The 22,042-nt window shown below is 38.0% G+C and overlaps 1 protein-coding gene across 10 annotated transcripts in view; it reads right to left on the bottom strand.

Moving 5' to 3' along the window:
• Positions 1-22,036, bottom strand: part of LDB2 (LIM domain binding 2) — a 213,760-nt gene extending 191,724 nt beyond the window's left edge. For 9 of the 10 annotated variants that reach the window (XM_017727573.1, XM_008645028.2, XM_017727575.1 and 6 more), the window contains exon 1: positions 21,738-22,036. In XM_017727573.1, coding sequence (XP_017583062.1) covers positions 21,738-21,869 — 132 coding nt within the window. In that variant the 5' untranslated portion in view covers positions 21,870-22,036. The remainder of the gene's footprint in view (positions 1-21,737) is intronic. The other variant, XM_008645029.2, reaches the window with a different exon arrangement.
• Positions 22,037-22,042: the final 6 nt, after the last annotated feature.

Here is a 22,042-nt window from a genome sequence, read left to right as displayed (position 1 = left end):
TATGCCAATTTGAACAATACACAATAAACAGTGCTAGGTATAGAAGATCTTTTAAAAAAATCTTCTATTTATAGCACTACTGGCAAGGGATTCTGATGTCTTGGTTTTTTATATAAAGCTGACAGTATTATTTTTAACTAAAATTTCAAATATGAATCTTAGACAAAGTCAAATGGGGACTGTGGATGAAAAAGCAACAACAGAATTTTCTAGGAGTTTGCCTTGTGTATTTTCAAATGCTCTACACTTTCCTAAGTGATATTAGACTCAACTATGAGAAATTCACAAGACCTGAACCCATACTTTTCATAGAAAATGTACTCATTTGCTCCTTTTGACAATATTCACTTGCTGAGAACACACAACCTCTATTATTTTGGTAAGAGAACTGCCACTTTTAGCTGCAGATAATCCTAGAAGTTTACAACATTTTTCTTTCTTTTATACACATATTCTTTTCTTACATACTCTGGGGCAGAAGAGGATCTTGCAGTATCATCTCCTTTTACAGCTACTTACATCTATAAGATATCAGATATATTTGTGGAGTCTGTCCTTCACCTTCTCTTCTCTATATTAGATCTCACAGAAAATTGTCAAGTAACATATTTCAAGCTATTTCTCAGTTATGGCCTTTGCATAAACATGATGGTTACAGGCCAGTTGCACACACTCGTGGTAGATTTTGTTGATGAAAAAACAAGTTACTGTATTGATCATCACTAGGTGACCCTTCTTAACACTACTGTTAAGTCCAGAGGAATAGTCTTCTATGAAGAAAAAGAAAATAGATTTATTTAAAGCAATCCTTAGTATTGGAGCATCAAAGCTGACTAATCTAAATAGCATCTATCAACTATCTTTCCTCTCTATTGATTTACAAAAATAAGAGCCTCCAGGCTGTTCTAAACCCTGTTCTAAAGCTGTTACTTTGCCAATATTTTCCTTACTCTGCTAGCCGGCCCACAGTACTATTGAGTTTGGATCTGTTTTTTCATGGTGCTCCCAGGAACTGAGCAAGAGGGCTTGTGCCAATCTGTCTTTTCCTGATCTCTCTTTCCAGGCAGTCTGGCCAAGCAACACAGAAGAGATGGCACCATATCTTCATGTTTGTGCCCACATAGCCAGGACAATCAGTTAGCTTTAGGGTCTGCTTTAGTTTTCAGAGCTAGTTTAAACACCTATCATGTGTGATGCCTAAAGTTTAAAAATGTGCTCATTTACTAAACTGACAGTCATGTAAATGGCATCCAAAGAGACAAAAAAAAAAAAGGAAACTGCACAGCTATTTTAGTGTTTCATCTTTGTTCACAGTTTGCAAATAAAAGCCTAGACTGGTTGCTACTATAAAAGCAAACAGACTGTTGAGTAAATATTTTGTGTTTTCCACTTCCATTTTACCAGTGCATATTCTTGATTGCTAAGTAGTATCAGTTGTGTGGGCACAAATATTACCTATTGGTGAAGCACTTAGTCATGATGGCATTATCTTTTTTTCCCCCTCTTTCCTATTTTTTTTCTCTCCACTTAAGCAGCTTTTCTCCTCTGAAGATCACTAGATCACCAGATAGCAATCCACTCACATAAGCACAGTCAAAAGATGCCCTAGATAAAAGATTTGGGTTATGATTCATGTGTGCAGTGAATATACTATTCAGGACATTCTTCACTGAGACCACTGCATTGCATATTCATTTGCAACACAGGTATATGTTGAACATGGTGATTGTCAGAATCATACTAGAAGAGGTTTCTTATTGACCCATCATTCACAACAAAAAAGTCTACAAAAAAATTAACCTCAAATTTAGAAAATTCAGAATTGTGAATATATTGGTTTGTTGGGTGCTGCTCCAGAAAGGCTAAGAAATTATCTGGAGAAGTACAATATTAATTACTGAACTTCACTGGCAAAACCATAGCACCATATTATTAACAGTCTTTCCAGGGCTGGAAGAGAAGAGGAGTCAGACCAGAGCACAGCACTGAGGAGGTCTAGGTCTAGGTCTGGGTCTGAGAGCAAGCTGGGAAAGAAACGGTACTGCTTAATAAATGAAAGACAACCAGCATGGCTCATATGAAAAGGGCAGCAATCAAGAGGGACACAGAGGGGCCAGACATATTTTTAACAGCTGAACCTTAAAATAGGTGAGATGTGAGCAAATGAACCTTCTGGTCATGGCCAGATTGGCTCCAATATCCATTGAGCTTTAATATGGTCTGTGGTGGAGCACAGCAAATTACAGGTACTGCTTCAGTCTCTCTGGCACATGAGCCAAACTACTGACAGTACTAGTAAGTAGGTAATTATTTATTATTATTTCATTCCCATGTACAAATGGCTTGCCAGTGCAATGCAGGAAAAGAAATGTAATGGTGACACTTCAGCCAGGCATTCTAAGTAAGAGTTAACCTAAGTTTGCATTCAGTCACATAATTTATTAAAATATAGTACAAGACACATGATTATTAAAGTGTTTATTGAGTCTGCATTAGAACTGCAGGAATTATTTATGTAAGAAATAGAAGTCTTGTAGATCTAGACTATAAAGTACCAATTGGGTAAGAGAATATATGTATTTAAATTAAAGACTGCAACTATAATTTTGGACTTTCTTTCTTATTACAAAAGCAAAATAACATCTTTGCTCAGCAAATAAATTCTTAAAAATCAAGAATCAGTCCAAGTGATTCCATAAGTCACCTTGGGATGACATGCTGTAGCAATAACCAGAAACAAAGAGAATGTCACAGACACAGAAAAGTCACTACAGTCTTTTTCTTAACTCACGAGCAGAATTTTAACAAGGAGATTGTACAATTCATCAGTACCTCTTTCTAGACTGCAGACAGCTAATCGGGTCTGTGGTACGGTTTTTCAGGGCTATTATTATTATTATTATTATTACTACTATTATACAATTACACTGTGATATGAAACTACAATGTTTTCAAAACATAATAACAAGTATCTAAAACATATGTTGATGAAGATGTACTAGTGTGCCTCCAACATTTAATTACCGACACTTCATTAAAAAATGTCTACAGTCCAAAGAGGGGTTAGTTAATGGCACAGATTGATAGCTAAAAATACAACCTCATACCCAAGGATTTTTAAACTAGACTAATCATAGAAGTTAATGATTTCCCCAAATTTTTCTTGAATCATGTCTCAAGAGTACGCAGATCATTTTCCCTTTTAAAGGCATCTAGATTTCACACCATGGCTAGCCATGGCTCCTACATGTATAAACTCAAAAAGTAAGGTAAGAAGTAACTAATACTCAAAAAACTTCGAGGACAGTTTAGACAGTAAAAGTGCAATGAAAACAAAAATATTTAGGTCTTAGGTTTTTTTTAACAGAAGCCATGCTTTGGTACTCAACATAGAGTAGATTGCGGAATAGCACAATAATTATGAAACTATTACATAAAAATTAATACAAGATTTTTTTACAATTTTAATAGAAATTAGTAGTCCATGATTGAAAAAAAACCCCATAAATACAGATGTTTCATAGAATCATAAAAAGGGTTGGGCTGGAAGGTTTCAACCCCCTGTATTAGGTAGGAGCAACTTTCACTAGACCAGGTTGCTCAGAGCCCCATCCAACCTGGCCTTGGACACTTCCAGGGATTTGGCATCCACAACCCCTCTGTTCCAGCACATCACTACCCTCACAGGGAAGTTCTTCCTCATACCTAATCTAAATCTGCCCTCTTTCAGTTTAAAGCCATCCCCCTTGTTTTATCACTACAGACCCTTGTAAAAAGTCCCTCTCCAGCTCTCCTGCAGGCCCACTTTGGCTACTGAAAGGCTGCAATAAGGTCACCCCAGAACGTTCTCTTCTCAGGCTGAACAACCTCAACACTCAGTCTTTCCTCAGCCTTTCCTATTTAAACTTTTCTCAGCCTCTCCTGTTTAAAAGAGATCAAGTTGTAACACTGTGGGAATTGCATCTGAGAAAGAAGTAATGCCGAAAAAATTCTAGAGACTAAAAATTTATGTATACCAAACTAAACATTACCAATTATTACACACAAGGTTATGTATAGTGATGATAGTAACAGAAATACTTAAGAAGAGTGAGTCTAAAATGAGAACTTAGAAAGGGACTATGACAGGTATAAAACTTCACATGAAATTTAGTACTTGATTTCAGGAGAGAAGCCCATCCAAACTCAGATCAACCAAGGCCAACTTATGAAAAGTGAAAATATTAAGCTCTGAAAATACACAATTGTTCAGATGTGTAACATGTATTTTTTATGCTCTTATATTGTATCTATTTCATTGGCTGTATTCCAGTAGAATAAGGTTTACATAAAAAGCTTTGCAGTGTTTTTTTTTATTATGTGAGTTCCTTCAGATCCCCTGCAGCAGCATAAAAATTTAACCATTTTTTGTTACTAATCTAAAGAGAAGTTGGCCTAATTAATATTGGTAATTGATTATAATTAACACAACATAGCATAGTTAACATGACACTGGCACTGATGTTAGCCCCAAAGATTTACTCAAAATCTGAACACAATTCAAAATGAATGATAGATAGGATTTTCTAAGACATTTTTCTGTTTCATCATTTTTCTGTTGTGAATCACTTCACTTAAAATATGTAAGATGTCTAATGGAAGAACAACTTTACAGGCAAAAATTTGACAGGACTGGGGAGAGAGTTGTGATGTAGTCTGTAAAATGTGGTGCATGTTCCCAGTATGAGGAACAACCTGGAGACACAACATGGAAGAGAGAAGAGGGCGCCAAAGGAGAGATGAAGCAAGAGAGCTTGCAAAAAACAAACATTAACTGAAAGCACCATTTGGAGTGACTTCAAAGCAAGTCTATGAGACTCTGCAGACATCACCGTCTGTCACATACTTCTAAGGATTTGAACTCTCAAGGGGCTACTTCCTGCAAGACATGTACATCTTAACAGAAGAGATTAGAGATACATCATGAACTATCTATTCCTGACTATTTATCATGATAAACCTGCCAAGTGCATTAAATTTGCATAAAAGGATGTGGTCACCTTTAATAAGCCACCTATTTCTCGATTTCTCAGTGACAAAAACTGAATTGAAACACATTTAGTAAGAGTGCTGCAACTAATCATTGAGCAGGCAATCTTTCACAGAACTGCCACACTATGATCTAGCTCCAGGATTTTGTAAATGTGCTCTTTCATTCATAGCATAAGTTTAAGTTGCTAGGTATTACAACATAGTGCATCTCTCTAAATGAATAAGAAATGCCAATTTAAACTTGTAAAACAATAAATCTCTCTTACAATGTCACTTAAAAGGAAAAACCCACAGCACTGGTATTTTGAATGATAATCGGTGGTGGAATCATCTGTATTCATTGCAGTTCCCTGTATCAGCAATGTAGGTTCTGGGTGAAACTTCAACAAATTTCAGGTTTTTTTAAGTTTTTCTGCTGATGTATCTAACATTTTCATGTGTACTTGTGACAACACCCAAAGGGAAATCCTGAAGGGTATTCAAACCTGTGCAACCTAGTTAACATTTGTTGATAAATAATATATTAGCTTTCCATGAGTTACTACTTCAGTATAGTTTTTTTGATACATCCTAATCGAGTTTTAAATGTAGCTCATCAAGGTAAGACAAGTAAGCTAAGTATGTCATCTTTGCTAGAGGTTATCATCCAATCTTGAACTTTCATGTCAGGTCACAAGAAATTTCAAAATGCCCTTTTAAAGACACTGTATGCTACACCAGGAAACCCTTTTGCTTTTACTGTTCCCTTTGGGTTAGTAATGTCTATAAAGATGGTATTTAAACATTTGCCTGTTCATGGTCACTCAGACCAGTATATTTGCTGGAAAGTCACTTCTGAAAACCTTTCCCTTCCTAAAGCTAACACTATTTACTGTATCATTCTCCCATTTCCCTGAATCCAAAAGTAAAGAACAGAAAATTCTGGTAAAACTCACTAAGGGAAGCAGATCTTGAATGCACCTGTTCTCTGAAAGTATTCATCCTTTTTTCTTTCTCTTCCCCAAAGTGACATGGTTTCCAGTTAATTCTTTCCAGATGTTATGTTCGGAGTCTTCAGTGAAATCAGCAAGCCACAGAAAAAATCCCAAATATATTTTACACGAGTATTTCTGCAGGATGGAAGAGACTTGGCCTCAGCTGAAGGATCACTACCTGGTACTGCACTCCTCTTTCCACCAGCCACTATAAATAGGACTTACCATCTTGCTCCAAAATGCCTGTAATGCTCCAGTTCGTTAACATGGATGACAAGATCTCCTGTTTCTAGTGACTGGTCCCTGTGACAACAGGATACAGTTCCTTACTGTTGGCTGACTGGAGCCCTTCCTGCAGCTTCGGCTGTGGGTGCTGAGGATTCCATACGCTGTATGTGCAGCCGTCCGGAGCCTGCGGGCCAGCAGCACAGCCATACTGCAGGCTGCCAGCACCTCATTAACGACAGCAGTGCACACGATTCTGCAGCTTAGGAACCAAATGTATTGGCTGAAGGAGGAGCAAGGCAGAAAGATGTACAAAGAAAGCATCAAGAGTCTGCAGGCCCAGATGTTTCAGCCCCAACACAAGAATTGCCTCGTTCAGGCGGAGATGCTGCTGTCGAAGTGCAGGGCTGTCCTGTGGAAAACCTGATTGCATTCCCACCCAGGCCTTTCTTTAACTGACCTCTGAAAAAGCCCAATAGCTGCATTGCCTATTGTACCTAGGTCAGTCTTTAACTACATATTTACAGTCTGCTAGATACTGTGGTGACAGAGCATCTCAGAGGCTGCAATCCCCTAGCCTGCACCCCGCTCTCTCCACAGTCTCCAAAGGAGCACAGGAGAGCAGAACAGATTTAGCAGAGTTTGTGGAAACGGCCTGGGCCCCTGGTCTAATAGCCTCCTTCCAAGTGCAAAGGCAAGCTAATAACCAAGCACAGTGTCCTTTGATGAGGCTGTGGGCAGGGGTGTATTTGACAGCAAGAAAACTTCATTCAATCACCTACCACTGAAGATGCAGCAAGGTTGCACCTCCAATGCATAGCACATAGAAGGGAGATAAATGCAAGGGTGAAGCATTTTCTGCAAGAAGTCATGAGAAAATTGAAGAGTCTTATCTTTGGGAACAACTTGGTAAAGTCTTTCTGTCACCACAATAAACAGATGAACCCATGTTCACCACAGTTATCCCCTTCCTAGAGATTCCTCTGCAATTACAGAGGTGGCGTCCCAGCTTTCCAGCCCAAATCACTTCTCCTTGCAACTGTTTGCGTTGTGAGAGCTTTCTTTAATGGATTCATGCTCAAAGCGTAAAAGCCAAGCAGCCATACACACTTCAATATTTAAAAGCATAAATAGAAATCTTAATAGATCCCAGATGTTTCATTTCCTCCAGCCCTTGTCAGTGATTGAGTTGGTGCTGATGTAGATGATTTTTTAAGATCAGTGGTCAGTTTGATGCTGAAAAAAGTTTAGATGTCTGGGAATTTCAAATGCAATTCCTAGAAATAAATAAAGTACATCTGTGAATGCAAGCGGCTGTTATTTTGTAAACTTATTTTATGGCCTGAAATGCACCCACAGGTTTTAAATACAACTGAGTGTGACAGTAACATTTTGTCAAGATATATAAAACCTTGTAGATATAATTATTTCAATCTCATTTTCTCAGCAAAAGAACTCAAAGGTTCATACAAATAACAAACTGAAGGAATCCATACTTTATATGACGCTGGTGATATTGAAGCTAATGAAGAACTTGCTATTTATTTGAGCAGAGCTCAGATTTGATAGCTGTATCCATTTTTCACTTATTAAACCACCAAGTTACCATTTACCATACCAAGCAAATAAAGCACTATACAGAAAGCATGTCTACAAAAACAAGCTGCTGGGCCCAGTAACTCAGATCATGCTGCCACACACAAGTCTGCAAGTGCAGTGAGCAGCTCAGTTCTCTCATTCTTGTTTTTACTTATTTTTCTTAGTCTCCTAAATAGAAATAAATGTGGGGTGGGGGAGGGGAGGGAAGGAGAGGGAAGGAGAGGGAGGTTGAAGCTCATATTTAGCTTGTACAGACCCATGATGTGTGCACTTGACGTCATAAAAATGCTGTAAGTCTGCCAGGTCAGCAGCCACAAACCCCAAATGCTGCCAGTTGCAGACTACGCAGACAGTAAAAGGCTATGAATTTCATTTTATCATCTTTCCTCTTCCCAGTAAGGCAGTAGAAGCTAGCACCTGCTGAAGGAAAACACTGGAAAATATTAACTATGGATATCCAGGATTTGGTTTTGATCAGTATTAGAATAACTCCAGTGACAAATCCTGTAAAATTTGGTTTTTATTAATACAGCTAACAATATAGGCTTTGTAGTCCACTTTTCAAGGAGTGTCGATAAGCTCGGCTAAATTACGTACTTCGTACAGCCTGCCAGATCTACCTGCTATTCTGCTAATTTATGGGCCATACATTTCTCTCCACCTAAATTCTGCTTGATAAAAACTTCACTCAGTTTCTGTTATTTGTTTTGCTACACACTACTCCTTAATAATGAGTGCTGCTTGTTCTTATCTGTGCTCTATTACACCTTCCACATTTTGTGAAATTGTAGTGCAAACATAATATAAGCCCCTGAACACAGTTTTATCACAGAGCCAACTATGGACAACACTGAAAAGCTGAATATTTCCTGTCCTTTTGGAAAATCCATTAGAATAGGCAGGTTCCACAAACCCAAGTTTTTGCTGTACCAGCTTCTGCACCTTGTTCCAGCACCTTCATATACAAAACCAAATGCTCATTTTATTGACTTAAACAAGAAATCTTTGCATGGGATGAGGAGCTGCAGTTACAAGATCAAACTGGAGCAAACCTAGGAGGCTTGTGATAGAGAAAAAGAATACATTTTTTAATTTTTTTTTTTTTTATCACAACAGCACCACTGGCCTACAAATTATGTTATTTGCAATTGTGCATCTGTGTGTCATCAATCTCCAAGGAAGGGAAAGACTGCTGGGCTGAGCTCTCAATTTATGTTTCTCAGTTGACTCTTGTAATCACACACAGTGTTCTCAACCTTAGTGCAGCTATTCTGGTAACAAAATTTGCACACCAGGTGGGTTTAACCAAGTTCCCATGGTCCTAATAGTTTCGTATACTTCCTAATAATAATCTTGAAAGTTATATAGGTAGTTGTGTCTCTAAAAAGCCACCTTCAGCAAAATTGGGAGAGTTCTTTCTTCTCAACAGGAAAAACATTTTAATAAAGTAGCTAGTATATGCCTATAAAAATGGTGAGAAAAAATGCTATTTAAAAAAATTCACCTTTTTTTGATGCTGCCTTTAAATGTGGCATTAAACAAAGCTAAGGGAATTCTGGGGTCCACAGGTGATGAAAGGTGCCAAAACAGCATGGACACAGAGCAGGATCCCCTGACAAGGATCCTTGGTCCTGCAACACTGTAACCCGGATAAGGCATTAATATTCATACTCTAAACTGCGATTAGAAAGGAGGCTGGAGCTCTGTGCAAGGGTGGGCCTAACCCAGCAGAGGTGCAGCGAACTGCTTCGCTGCCTTATTGAAATTCAGTCCATCTAATTGATACTGCAGAAGGCAGTAGCATAATGAAACAGAGCAGAGATCACTTCAGTAGTTTTATCAATCTATGCTCTCCTGCTCCTGACCAATACATAACCCCACACAGGACTTCACTCTTTCAAACTTCAAGCAGTCCTAGGAATGATTTAAGTTTCTATAATATGGTAACTATTAAGATATTTCTATTAGATCACCATTCAGAAATGTATCAAGACTGTGACTTCCTTCATTTGTACAATACCAAAAATGTATTGGTTTTGCTTAAGGTAGCAAAGTTTCTTTCAAAATGACAATTTAAACAGCACCTTTTCCTCAAACCCAGAATAAAACACTTATAAATGACCTCATTTATTTGTGAGCAAATACAGGTAACACCTGTTAAAAAGCAAAATCCATTAGACTCTGGGTAGTTTTGGTACTGTAAGTAGTCTCCAAAAGGCAACAGATGTGGGGACGGGGGAGGGGGAAGTTCATTTTGTCTTTTTAATATTCAAAGTGGGTCTGTTCTCACTGGCTAATTAAATCAGTAGAGTGCAAACAATAAAAGAAAAAATAAGTGTTGCCTTTCTTCCCTAGAACAACCTCCCTGATTCATCTCTACTTATTACAAGAACTTAATTTATTACCAGACTTTACAATATTCCTTCCCCAAATCATCATGAAGTAAGATACATATTCCACAGCACCAGTTCCCATCATAAAGAATATGCTTTTCCTGTGGAATTTAAGATAGAATGTTTTTTCCACTACTAAGAAAATATGGGCTTAGAATGAGCTTCTTTGATTGACATGAAACTACTGAAGAATCACACTTAAAAAGCAATAGATTTAATAACAATATCAGACGCACAAATCAACCAGCAGAATGCTGCCTTAAATATATTTGTAGCTGCTTGGCAAAGCCAGTAGATTTGTATGGGTGTCCTGAATTACTTGAGAAGTAACAAAATGTGTTAATAACATTAAACAGTCGTCTTCCAAGAACTTAAGACTATTATGGTACTTTCTAGTCAGATAATTCCTTCTAGTGCATAAATACATGTAATATCAATTAATATTTTTTTTTATTTATGACATCAAAATGTCAAAGGTTTACATAGATTTGGGTTTGAAAGTATTTTAAATACTACTAACAACTTTTAGCCTTTAGTTACTTACAATACACAGCACAATAATAAAAACATGCTGCAGATACAGAGCAGAACTCCACTGTTCTAGCACCGTACAAGAACAGAGAAGGTGGCCCCTGCCCCAAGAACCTTACAGTTAAGGTGCACATTGTGAAGACAAGGTAATATGAGTATCAGTAACCACCTAATTTTATGAGCATAATCAATATACCTGTGCATGAAATAAGGCAGAGTCCTGGGCTGCTACCTCTTCCCACACCATCAAGTTAAATGCAAGTTTGGGCATGTATGTCTACGTGTTATGTTTAAGTGACAGCACTGTGGACATACCTAAAGATAAGGGACAATAAAGGGATGCAGACCCTTCACATCATAAGCGTGTATTCAGCAATAAGGTACTATTTGGCAACAGAAGGCAACTTTTTCAGCCCAGTTGTTACCTAGTTTTTGAAAGTATCAGAGCCAAGAAAATTGTTATGGGACATAATGGATGAGTTTACAGGCAACTGCTCTCAGATGCTCAGGATCATGGTGGAAGAAAACATGGACATGCTTGTTTGAAGATGTAACATGTGACAATCAAGACACTATTGTCAGGTACCGTGAGTTCCTGAGCATTTATAAATGCACTGTTCTTTCTTGGCTCCATGCACTACTGGCCTAATTTTAAGTTTACTGATAATTTCTCAGCAAAACACAACTTCACTGTGGTTAATGAACTATCCACAGCTGAAAAACAGATCTATTTAATCCCAGATTCACGGCTGTACAGACTTACATGCTCATTGCCAAATGCTAACTATAACCTAGTTGAACATACCATTTAGAACATACTCAGTATCAAAAAGTACTCTGCACCCTTCAAGCATTCTTTTGGTTAACCAAATTAGTGGTTGCAAACAAATAAAATATTTACTCTGTACTGCATCCAAAACCAGTGTTTCTTTATGTAATCTGACTGATGAGCAAACACCAAAGTCATGGAGATAATAGCCGCAGTTCAGACTTAGCAAAATGATGCCCCAGCTTATGCCACTTAGCAGTAAAATACATACTATAAAGACACAAACAGAAATGAGCCCACTAACACCTAATTTAACTGTATCTTGAAAGCACAGTATAGTAACCCAGACAAGAGATTTCTGTTGGCATTTGAATGAAAGGACATTTGTCAATACTCATTAACCTCTGGCTTTTACCTGCTAGTTTTCAAAAAGATGCTTTTGTTGCTTCACAAGCCACAAGGTGTCACAGTGGCTCAAGTGGTAGGATTCTTGTCAGTCCAGACACGCAGGTTGTGGCTTCAGGTTACATACCAGAGCTAACACCACTCTGTACGAGGAAGTCTGTGCTACACTGCATATTTAGAAGCGCAGCCCTTTGGATGCAACAATCAGTCAAGGTGCAACTTGGTTGCCTCAGGATGTTTTTTATATGGGCATTAAACACTCTAACAGCACTGTCAGGGAACAGAAGTACTTGGTGTGCTGGCATCTTGACCAATTTTTTTACTTTGTATTATTAATCCTGCCAGTGTTAGAAGTACTGAAAAGAGTTGAGCTAATCATTCATATCAAATAAAAAATTTTATGAATTCCACTTTGTTCTACCAAGGGTTTCTAGGAATCAGTAACAATTTATTTGAATGCACCAATTTTTCAAATTTAAGACATATTTTTGCTCATCTTTCACAACAAGCAGTGTGCTATAAGCATGTAATATTCTGCTAAAACCATATGCTGTAGTTGGTCATATATTGTGTGTTACTCTTTTGCATCCTTGACTGGATGAGCACAGATGGAGCTAGAGCTTAAAATGCCAGGAAGCTTAGAAAATTTTTACCATTTTTCTAATGTAATTGCACACTAAGCAGGATTCCGTTCCATGAAAAATTATGCATATACATCATATTTACTGACTTGTAATTTTCCCATTGCAACCAGCCATTGTTATTAATTTGCTTTACATTCATGCACCAGCCAGTCCTCACTGCAAAGCAATCAGAGAGTCTTCTCTTGTGGATTTAACTTCTAAGTATCATGGTTCTATTTGGGAAGTAAACTCAAAACAGGAAACACTGCCTCTCAGCTTAGCCCATATAAAATAAGCAAATTCTTTCAAGAATGGTTAACAAATTGATATTTGCATTCTGCAATTATTTGTAAGAAGAAAATCCCATTGATCAAACATTCACAGAAGCGCATAAAGAGCATGAACATAGCCAAAGCAAATTCACTGCTAAACTCAAGTGAATTGTCACGGAAATTTTTCATGTAGTATTTGTTGCACTCAGGTAATGAACATTTACCCAGTGTGTTGGCTTTTCATGTCCCATTATTCATGCCAACACATTCATTAAAATGGGCCTATGCTATTTAACATAATCAGCAGTGTGCATAGGTGTGGCCTTCAAAGAGTTATTACCACAGTTTACAGGCATGCTGTTCATAAATACAAGCAGAACCCCAGTCAGTGCAAAATGCCAAGTTTCCCAAAAAACATATGGTAATTTTTGCTGTGTAAAATGGATAGATGCACTATATAATGCATAATTGCATCACATTATATCTGAACTTCTAATTGCTTAAAACGATACTTCAAATCACATCAACATTATTACCTAATTACCCTAAGGGTTAACTGATACTCCAGTGATTAAGTCTAGGTGGAAGTGATGGAGCTATTGTATTGCTTTCATCCACTACAGCAAAAGGTATGGCTGCAAACACACATCTCAAATCCGTATCCTGTGAATGTTTTCAACATCTTGGTATGGAGAAAAAAGGTGGAAAAATGAACACCAAAAGGAAGGAGGTCCCTCTTGCAACATGCTGAACAACAAGAATTATTTTCATTTGCTCTAAAGGAACTATTTTATATCAGCTCTTTTCCTTTGACATTATTGTGATGCAAAATAGAGTAACATGGTAACATTTTTGGTACTTAAACCAGCTACAAGAATTATGGAAGATGGTGAGTGACAGTAATCTGAAAAGGCAAGTTACTATCAGAATGTGAGGGAGTAAAACAGACAGCTGTAGGCCTTTCTCCACTGCCAAATGACCCATGCATGAGACTTTTGTAAACCACAGAAAGAAAAGATAGCATTCTAGGTGTGAGGCATTTCATATTCCCCTTTTCCACCTATAAAATGCTGTCCTGGTTGCAAACCTGGAGGCAAAACAGGTGTCATGCCTGCCTTGCCCACCTCACCTTGGAGCATGTCTAGTCCATAGATGATGGTTAGGAATGCTGGTGCTGCTGAGTGCCTTCCTAAGGGATGAAGTATGCTGAAGGTGCTTCAGCATAAGAAGAAATAAAATGAAAAAGTTTCACTCTATTTACTTTCCTGTTTTCTGAGCATTTTCCTCTCTTCAAGTAACTACTGTGTTTAAAGATTTAGAATATTTCCTTTTGTATAATGTAGTCATTAATATCCCAGAAATCTCTTTGTAACCTGCTCTAGGACAGATGGCAGCTATTTGTCTGATAAAATCTTCTGCTAATGGCTGAGGCAAAACTACACAACTGGAATAAAAAAAATCACAGTAAGGTACATAAAATACTTCAAATGTACAATGTGCTTAAAGTCATAATTTTCTCAATTTACTACTTTAGAAAATAACCTAATAAAAATTTAGCTAGGAAAAAACTAAATGTTTGAAAGTCCAAAAGGAAAGTAAAAATAGTCCACTGCACCTGTAATATAAGACTGCACATAATACTCAAACAGGGTCAGTTGTTTCTTCCACGTATTTCATTTTTCAAGAATAAGTAAAGTGCATCTATTATTCAATCTAGTGAGTCTGCTTTAATCAGGGGGTTCCAAATATGATCACTTTTAAACACACATAATGTTTCTTTGTCCTTTGAATGCAACACATAAAGTCATCCAGCCAGGCACTGCAGTTCTTTTGGATGTTCTAGTCTGCAGCTAGCAGTTGGGTAAAACTCATGGGATCTAGACAGATACCAAATCTGCTTTATGTGAGTAATCTGATGTCAAAACTGTACCCACAGATTAGATTTCCCCCTCCCCTTTTTAAACACACATACAAACAATGCTCCTGCTTAGCTAACTAGGCCTGGCAAGCTTAGAATTGGGGAGGATGGATATCAACAGGTACTGCAGATTACATATGACAGATTTACAGCAACATTCCAACTCATTACATGCTCCAAAGGATGCAAAGACCTAACTATTTGGCTTGCAGGTGACTGGACAGTAGATTTTAAGTACATTTAGAAACCTACGTAAAGCTATGGCTTTACTGCATCAGTTCTGAGTTTGCCATTCTGCTCTGGACAAGCACCTGAATGTGAATATTGACAACAGAAAGACCTTAGGGAGAAGTTCTAGTGTGATAGTTATATTTTGGCTGTAGTTATCTGAGTTCCTCATAAAGAAGTAGTCTGCTATGCTCAAGTCTCATGCTTCAACCCAAACCATTCAGTGAGTCTGTGATTGAAGTCTGTATGCTGAGGATGGGAACACCCCCTGGCCAGCAGCTTCAACGTGGGCATGCCTTATTGTCAATGCTGTAGAAACATCAAGGTGGTGCCAAGCCGACCTAAGTCTCATGGAGAGGACAGCCTGTTGCTGTAAAATTTATGGGCTTTGTAAAGGCTCCACAGTACCAACAACTCTTGAATCCTGAAAAGGTGATAGGTTTAGAAACACACCAAGTCCTACTTCATGTTTAGTTCTGAAAAGGTCTCATTTTTCCAGAGCAGTTGGTTTTTCACTAAGCTTTTAAGGCATGGAAATGCTGGAGTTGTTTCCAGAGGCATCAGCTGTTCCCATACTGAGGTTTAAGTTCTGCAGGTGGGTCTAGCTGATTCCCTGTTACCTCAGAAGTACCAAGTGGACTCTTCAGCTTACATCAATAATTTAAAGGCTTTAGTTTAGTAGGGCATGGCTGTCAACCACGATGTGATAGAAACAGTATTCTGACCATAAAGTCCTTTGTCTCTGAAATTCTGACAGTAACCAAACACAGAAAGAACGTACCAGGGAACGAAGAAATATGCAGGTCTAGGGAGAAGATTTTAGCCAGGGATTTGGGGATGTTTCTCTCACTATTAATTTTTTCTAATAAGTAAAACCAATTGAGACCTGGCCAACAGATCCTGCCCTACCACAGTCTTTTTTGGAGAATAATTATCAGCCTCTTTGGGGCAACCTTGCTCCTGCCACAATCACCCCTCTAAGGCATCAAGCAGCCCAGCAACAACTTTTGGAAAACAGCACCTGGAAAAACTGGGGATCTATCCTGACCTGTTTACACAGAACAGTGCAGGAACGAAGGCTCTTATTGTGGAGGAAACAACCGAACAAAGTATCAGCATGAAATGCCTGTTTATAGTAGATATGCAACTTCTGGCAAAGAGATGAAAAAAAATACCAATTGAAGTAAGAAGTCCAGCTAAAAAATACTGCAAAGAGTTTAGCAACCTTACCCCTTTTTAAACAAAGAAAGTGTATATACCAAACCCAAACTATTTTCTTTTTTTATCTGATCTTGCAATCTTACTGCAGGCAAAACTCCAGCTTAAATAAGAGCACAGGACTGGGGTCCTTGTTATGATCTCTATTTTGTTCTTTCTCACTAACCAACAGCTTCTATTTTGGAGACTAGATCTGCATAGTAAATCTTGTTTACATCAGGGAAAGACAAAGTTTAAGGGTTTTTCTAAGTGGATTTACAGCTTAAAGAATAAAGAATGAAAAAGAGAAGAGTAGCAAAGGTTTAGTTATAGAAAATTATCTAATAAGCATCAGAGTGATTGCAGGCAAGACCCATTCTTACACTTTTGCACTGACTCCTTCTCCACCCTCACCAGCCCCTACCCCCAAAAGCGGCATGTGTGCAGTTTCCATTCTATTATATAACTTTTTCTTTGGAGGGAGGTGGGCAAGAGCAGCAAGATATCCCTCATCGTAAGCTAAGGATCAACATGTAAAGGAAGTGGAGTCTTTTTTTCTCCCCTGGCCTCATAAGAATTGTTAGTTTGCAACAATTTTAATTGAAAACAGCTGCAACTGAAATTTTTTTAACGGATAAAAAACATGTATGAAATAAAAGACAATCAGTAAAAAGAACCTTGAATCCATTCTGAAGTCAGTGTCTGCCTAAAGGCATTCAAGGGTTTTAACACTGACCTTTTAGTTTCAGCAAAGCTTGGTTCATAAGTACTCTCAAAATACTTTACTCATGCTCCTAGAATTGCTAAGTATTAGTGTATTTGTGGGTGAAAGAATATTTCCCCAAAATTACTTTGAGACAGAAGTTTATGTGTTTTCCCCTCAACAAAACAAACTCACTGGACAAACTCAGACTTATGTACACAATATGAGAGATCTGTTTGCCATACTAAGTTGCTAGGCGAACAAATGTGATGTCATAACACAGATTTTTATGACTAATCTATTAAAAATGCATCAGGAAGAAGAAGATTATTTCATCAGATAGCAATGTGAGGAAGAAAAATAAGACACTTTCATTAAACTGCAGAAAATTTGTTTTGCTTGTTTTACTTTAAATATTAGGTTGCATATGAATGTCTGTGTAAGCTTCCAGTTCATTTAGCAGCTTTTAAATCATCATAACACCCTCCTTTATTTTCCTTTTAATTTTCTTTATATATTTTTCCATCATGAAATCTGTTAAATTCACTATACAGTTTAATATGAGTTCAATATATTTGATTAAGCTGATTGTCTTTAAAACAAATATGCTACTAATCAAGGTTTCTAGTCACCCCTAAAACACTGCTCTTAGCCAGAGGGAAAGCTGTGTTTTGCATCCAGTGGTGATGTAAAGCATAATCTCTTGTAGTGACAGAGAGATACAGGTGAATTTAATATATTGTGATACACAAAATTTCTAACAATACAGGGGACTAAATAAACTAGTGAAAGGCTCGATAAATTTCTTTGATTACTGACAATAAAGCAACACCTCAAACTTTAAACTGTCAGCAACTTTAAGTGATCTATTCACAGCACACTGTAATGTTACTGAATAATTATATACAAAATATAGTCACCATTTTTAAGTGTGAGAAATTTCAAATGATTAAAAATTAGAACAGAAAAAGATCTACAACATCAAAGAGGGAAAAAGGTGCCTTTTTAAACATCAATTTTTATGAAAAACAGAGATATTTACCTATGTTGTGTATTGCTACCTAGAACTTCAGAAACTGCTGGTTATGCCACAACAGGATTCCTTTCTTGAAATGTTAAACTAACAGAGATATAAAAAATATTAAGATAAACCAAGTATGAGTGAATGGGAAAGAAATCCTCAAAACCACACACAGAGTGAAACAGCTGCATTTTGTTTAACCAGAAGTTAATCAACTATGAGAGAAGTAAGCAAGATTTATCTTTATATCTGCCAGAGATTATTAAACATTTAAATATTCATTTTACTTCTTTAAATAGGGATTGTTGCTGCATTACAAAATGTCACTGGATGCTCCCCAAATATTATTAAGAAAGCATGTATTAATTTAGAAAAAAGTACCACCACATTAGATTTCTTTGAGCAACTTTTAAGGAAGGTACACTGTTTAGTAACTCAGACTCCCTAATTTACTTTAGATCACATAAGAATTAGCTAGGTGGTGGACTTTTGCCAGTACTTACATCATAAAACCACCCCCTGCCTGGGTGTGATTGGAATTCTTTGCCTAAGAATGACCCTGAATTTAAAAAGGCAGTTGTAGGTTCTGTCTGAGGAACCCATAAAGTTATAAGAAGTTTGGAGAGTAAAAGTTTGCACATCTAGCACAGGCTAAAGCTGCTAATTCTTTACTTTCATGACTTCCATTTCTTCCTAAAGAAAACAAGAACAACAAAGATAGCTATGCTGCATCTAAATGACCTTTCTTTATCACTCTGTACTTTGTCTGCTTAATACACTGAGCACATCCTTCACACTGACTGTTATTCCCTTCCACCCAATGCTGACAGAAACCGGAGTGGAAGCAGCAGATTTCTCAGGAAGGGTCCCCAAGCCCTGAGCCATTTTAGGGACACCACTACCACCCCCAACATACCATCAACCCTGCTTCTGGAAGACCAGGAACAGAAATGGCATTTACTGGTGGATTCCCCAATGGTGTTCTACCAGCCTATTGGCTTTTTTTTTTTTTTTAAATAATTTCTCACCTACCTGAAAGCTTTGGAGAACTGTTACAGGAATTCACTAGAAAGGGAAGGGAGAGGAGAAAACAGATAGACATGACATACAGATACTTCTTCCATAGCCTCTCCATCCATCCTCTGTACAACTTCATTAAATTATGTATGTTTTGCTCTGCCTTGGAGCTTCCACCACTGCAAGGGACAGTAGAGAACCTGGCTCTACAGGGTTATTAAGAACATTTTTATTTTTTATAAAACCAGGGAAATCCTAAAGGCTTTCCATGGATATATTTGGGATAACAGCTGTAGTTTCCCATTTTTTTCATGCATCCCCATTTGCCACTGTCTCTCTGCACAAGTTGGGTCCATGTGGAATCTGCCAGCTTGCTACCCCCAGTCTTTTGGAGAGTTTCTTTGTAATTCCTTTCGCCTTAAGCTGCTTTGCCTGCGCTCACCTACCCCCTGGGGCTCACAGAGCACAAGCAGCCTCCTTCAGAGACCAGTGCCTACATTATTCCAAAGACTGCCTGAAGAGAAACGTTCATGCAGTAAGCCTGTATCACCCAGAGCACAAGCACATTCCTTCCATGACATACTGGGCTCTGGATTCAAAAAATTTAGAGCTAGTTATATATGCTCCAGAAGCCTTCACCTACCAATCCCAAACATGCTTGGAAGTGCATAAAACTGATGTGAAACTTCCACTTCTGACCTGCTCAAGAAGCCAGCATTACTCTTTACAGACTGTCCACACCTAGTCACTTTAGTGTCCCCAGAAACTAGTTTAATTTTTTTGTTTGTTCATTAAGGAGATGTTTTAATTGAAGGATGAATGAGATGAACTGAAGTTAGCTAGAAAACACATTTCAATGGACAACAATGCTTACAACACAGAGCTTATAAACTAAAAAAACAGAGAACCAGAATGCAAACACTGAGCAATCACAAAGCAAAAGAATTTTTATTCTGAGCAAATAAAAGAAATGCTGGAGCATAAGGCCTTCATTAACTAAACACTGTCTGTCAAAGTAAAATGCTGCTGAAACCTAGCAAGGCACTCCTAGCAAGGAAGAGTGGGTTATTGCTTTTTGCCCACATCAATCCATCTGAATTTGTGCAGCAAAAATTGCAGTTAAAGGCGCTGAAGTTTAATTCAGCACATCTCAGCAACGAAGGAGGGGAAAGCTGTTTCAAAAGTCCCTCAAAAACTTTTCTAGTGTAACATCCGTAAGGAAGCTACAATCAGGAACTAGTCAATTATTAAAAGTACCACTAAAATAATATGTTAAAAGGCTAAGATAGCACTGACAGCTTTTAGAGCAGGTTGTATATAAAGCCCTGAAGAAATCACTCAGTTATACATATTTGCTCTTTTCACATGAAAAAGTCTATAAATTATTCCATGAATACGTACAGGAATGCAAGGAACAGAGTTGCAGGACACTAACAAATAATCAGTAGCAAACCCCAGGAACCCCCTCATTCTAAACGGCAGCAACGCCCTGCAACCAACAACTTGGGGCAAAACTGACAAACACTTGCCATGATTTTGGGAGCAAAGAGCTGCTTGGAGTTCTTAGCCAGCACAAAGTGTATTACCAATTACTCCCCAGCAACGTTTTAAGCCTGGCAGTGGTAACAGTGATAGAAAAGCAGTTACCCCGTGGCGGTACCCAATCAGAAAGCAGGTCACATCTCGTTAGCTGTATCATATACATTAAACGTCACAGATTCTCCATGGCTTAGCTGACAATTCAGGCATGTGTGTTTTATTTTATGATAACCTCATGTTATCTTAAAGAATCACAATACAACAAACAGATCAACCAGAGACCCTTCACCATGCTTTATGGCATGAACCTGGCAGATATTTGTCACTATATAAAGCCATTTACTATAAAAGATTCATACTTTTAAAAAGTATTCTCAGGGCACCACTAATAAACTACTATGAAAAATTGCAGCACCAAGAATGTTTGCTGCACAAACACAGACACATGGACAGAAATGCAGCCTGATTCACTTTCACTTCAGCAGACTTGAAAAGTGTGCTTTATTTAACCATGTAAATAACAAGATGCAGCCCCCTTTTTTTTTTTTTTTTTTAATGACAAAAGCATTTCCCTGTCCCATTCAGTATATTCTTTGTACTGGCTGATCTGGATTTTGAAGCCAGGGTGTATAAACCACTAACACATTATACAAAGCATAACCAACAGTGAAGGTAGTTTACATTACTGGGTACTTTTGACAGCTATACGATAAAGTAGTGAACTGACCATCTCTCTTGCTAAAAGCAACAGCATTCTAAATGTAAACACAAATTTCTTTTGTCGGTCGTCCCAAACATTTAAGACTACTTTAAGAGTAGCCCAGGAATAAGTTTTTAAAACTCCGCTCCTCTTTTCAGTTATCATCCATTTTTCATTTTAACGAGTTTACAAAACAAAAGCAGAGAAATGTTCGTCTCTCCCCCTAAACCTGCAACATTCCAGAATTAATTTTGTGCAAAAGCCGAAGCAATACTTTGCAATATTATAGCTGTAAATGCCAGCAGGACAGATCCTGAGCAAACAACACACTAAGGCAAAGAAATTTCCTGAGACCAGTATTATAATCAATCCTGAAGTGCTGTACTGTAATTTCATGATTTCAGCCTAAGCTGGTATCTCCTCAAAGAGTTGCTCTGCGTGGAAACATAATGAGGGATTACCCAATTAAACTACTAAATTAATTAGGGTTCATGCCTGCATATACTGTACTGTCTAGTGGGACGCTTCAGCTGGAATTCGGGCTGAAACCTACCACGGTCCATGCACAGGAAAACAAGGCTGGGGGACTTACCTCCGTCCGCGACTGCAGCCTCTTGTTCATTTCATATATTCGGTACTCTGGTTGCACCATGTATGGTGTGTGTCTCCTATAAAATGGGCCAAAAGGAGAAGAATAGAAAGGGTCATGTGGTGTGCTGGACATCTTGCCTGCTTGCAGAGATTCAAGCTACACAGAGTATCATCAACATCCATACAGAGCACATGGGCTGTGTGTTCTTCACAGTACAAAGTAGCGGCGCGCACACACACACACACATCCAGGCTGCACGCACTGGCTGGGGACTGCTGTGGGAGCCCGCTCCGGCGGAGACGGGC

Source organism: Corvus brachyrhynchos, unplaced genomic scaffold (genome assembly GCF_000691975.1).
Source record: "Corvus brachyrhynchos isolate BGI_N302 unplaced genomic scaffold, ASM69197v1 scaffold80, whole genome shotgun sequence".
In the NCBI taxonomy this organism is placed as follows: domain Eukaryota; kingdom Metazoa; phylum Chordata; class Aves; order Passeriformes; family Corvidae; genus Corvus; species Corvus brachyrhynchos.
This window is presented reverse-complemented; position numbering and strand designations above follow the sequence as displayed.